Consider the following 2,614-nt stretch of genomic DNA (forward strand, 5'->3'; position numbering starts at 1 on the left):
GAGCCTGGCAGTCTGCGCCCTCGGCATAAGGGTAAACATAAGTATACATCATATGCTGCTGCTGTTGCTGCTGCTGCTGCTGCTGCTGCTGCTGCTTGGATGCAAGCTAGGCCGGTGTTGCTGTTGCCGCAGTGGAGTTCTTGCTGTGGCTGCTTTTGCGGTGGATCTGCTGCTGTTCGTGCTTCTCCCGCTGTATTGATGCTGCTGCTGCTGCTGCCCTTACGGTGCTGCAGCACCAAATGATATAGAGACGCAGCAGCAGCAACAGCATTTGCTTCTGTGACTCGATCTCAGGACCCCTACCTACGCCACTACTGCCGTGCGTACGGCAGGCCGCTGCAGCAGCGTCGTTCTGTCTCTGCTGCATATAGAAACAAACTTGCAGCACAACGCGCAGCAGCAGATGCTGCTGCTCCTGCTGCAGCAGCAGCTGCTGCAGCAACAGCGCAAGAGTGAACCACCGCATGCGGGAGGCGGGAGCGCATTGCACGGCGATCACTGCTAGCACCAGCAGCAGCGCCAGCAACCGCAGCAACCGCAGCAGCAGCAGCAGCAGTAGCAACAAGCCTAGCAGCAACAAGTAAAGTTTTGGGGATGCCCATTTGAACTCTGTTTTGCAGTTCTGCTTCGGCGGTAGTTTACGGCTAGCACGCTGCCGTTCTGGCCTTGGCCAAAGCATCCAGCGATACCAACACTAGCTAGCTACCTGGCTGGAACTGGCTAGCTAGCTAGCTAGCTAGCTAGCTAGATGCCTTAGTTAGAGTCGTGGCGCGTCGCGCCGTTGCAGGCCTGCAGCGTTCGTCACTACAGGTGCGGGTCAGACCCACAGACAAAAGCAGCAAGCCGGGAGCCAGACGCAGCTCATAGCCAGCTAGCCAGAGGGGCAGCTCCAGCTCCAGNACAAAAGCAGCAAGCCGGGAGCCAGACGCAGCTCATAGCCAGCTAGCCAGAGGGGCAGCTCCAGCTCCAGCTAGCGCTGGCTAGCTAGTGCTGGCTAGCTAGCGCAAGCTAGCTAGCACTACCTAGCTAACATATGCTAGGGGCCCACACCTCGCCAGCACTGGCTAGCTAGCACTGGCTAGCTAACACTGGCTAGGGGCATGCACACATCGAGCGCTAGCTAGCTAGCCGTCTCCATAGGGTGGTGGTGGCAGCTGGGGGCTGAGGCGCTGCTACATTTCGATGGAAATGAAAGACATTATCTGCGGGACCTTCTCGGGGTAGTGGGCGTGGCTCTTCACCAGCCCCGTCACGTCGACGTTCTCCACCCCCGGCACAGACGTCACGGGCGCCAGGCCCGCCACCTGTACACACACACACACGCACACACTCGCACACACTATATGCATGCATGCATGCATGCGCCTGAAGCCCCAAGAGAACATGGGGCAGATAAGATGCAGCGGGATGGAGACGGCTGCCAGAAGCTGCTATATAGAGATAATTAATTCCCCCTAGAAGGGTTAAGAGCTATTTCTCTGCTAGCTAGTGCAAGGGTCCACAAGCTAGCTGGTCCAGCTAGCTAGCTAACCAACTCTTAACAACTCTACCTCCCCGACCTATAGCTAGTTAGTTCCCAAGCCAGCCAACCAGCCTGCAGCTCCCTAGCTAGCTAGCTCGCCAGCTAGCTAGCTGGCTAGCTAGCTAGCTGGCTAAGTGTTGGTTGGTTGGCTAGCTGTGTCTGGGTGCGAACCTGTAACCTGAACTCCATCCATCTGTATAAGAACGCCAGTAGCCAGTCCGTGCGGCAGTAGACATTCACCAGACGGCCCGAGGTCACCTGCCGCGCCTGCCGCCACTGTGCTGCGTTCATCGAGGCTGGGAGGCCCATCAACACCACGTCATGCACGCAGTGAAACTTACGCTGCAGCGCATGCAGCAGCAGCCACAGCAACAGCAGAGCAGCATGAGGGTAAAGCAGCAGCAACAGACAAAACAGGAAAAGCAGAACACGCAAAAGCAACAGACACAGCAGCAGCTGGAGATAAAGCTGCAGCAGCAGCAGATCCACAACTGCTGCAGCAGCAACACACTGCCACAACTGCCTTTCAGCTCAACACAGTTTCTGCACGCTACAAGTATCACTACATTCTAGCAACAGCAGCAGCAGCAACCCAAAGAGCAGCAACAGCAGCAACAGCAGCAGCAGCAACCGATAGAGCAGCAACAGCAGCAACAGCAGCAGCAGCTGCTGCTTACCTTTTTCCAGAGCGCCTGCAGACAGTAGAATATGACTCGAGCCCCCATGCTGTACCCCGCCAGTGTCACGGGCCTCTGTCCCACTGCCTGCGCAGCAGCAAGCACTCTCAGCCCCCTTCATGCCTCTAGACAGCTGCAGCTTGCAGCAGCAGCAGCAGCACCGGCAACAGCAGCAGCAACAGAAGCAGCAGCAATTAAAGCAACCGCAGCAGACAGCAGCAGCAGCAGCAGCAGCAGCAGCAGCAGCAGCAACTTGCAGCAGCATCAATCACCAGCAGCAGCACCAATAAGCAGCAGCATCAACCAGTGAGCATCAGCATCCACCAGCATTACATAAGTCATCAACATAACCATACACATATACATATATATATATATATATATATATATATATATATATATATATATATATATA

General features: G+C 55.6%; 2 protein-coding genes across 2 annotated transcripts in view; one reads left to right on the forward strand and one right to left on the reverse strand.

Annotated features, from left to right (window-relative positions):
• Positions 1 to 456, forward strand: part of EMH_0059820 (uncharacterized protein) — a gene marked incomplete at both ends in the record, with an annotated part of 4,313 nt that extends 3,857 nt beyond the window's left edge. The window contains one exon of the mRNA XM_013497720.1: positions 295 to 456. Within this exon, the coding sequence (XP_013353174.1) occupies positions 295 to 456 (162 nt within the window). The remainder of the gene's footprint in view (positions 1 to 294) is intronic.
• Positions 457 to 1,172: 716 nt separating this feature from the next.
• Positions 1,173 to 2,247, reverse strand: EMH_0059830 (uncharacterized protein; the record flags this gene model as incomplete). Its single annotated transcript, XM_013497721.1, has 3 exons — positions 1,173 to 1,304; positions 1,694 to 1,864; positions 2,200 to 2,247. 3 exons carry the CDS (start codon positions 2,245 to 2,247, stop codon positions 1,173 to 1,175), a joined length of 351 nt encoding a protein of 116 aa, XP_013353175.1.
• Between the last annotated feature and the right edge of the window lie 367 nt (positions 2,248 to 2,614).

Source organism: Eimeria mitis, genomic scaffold, assembly GCF_000499745.2.
Source record: "Eimeria mitis Houghton genomic scaffold, Emh_scaff2878, whole genome shotgun sequence".
In the NCBI taxonomy this organism is placed as follows: domain Eukaryota; phylum Apicomplexa; class Conoidasida; order Eucoccidiorida; family Eimeriidae; genus Eimeria; species Eimeria mitis.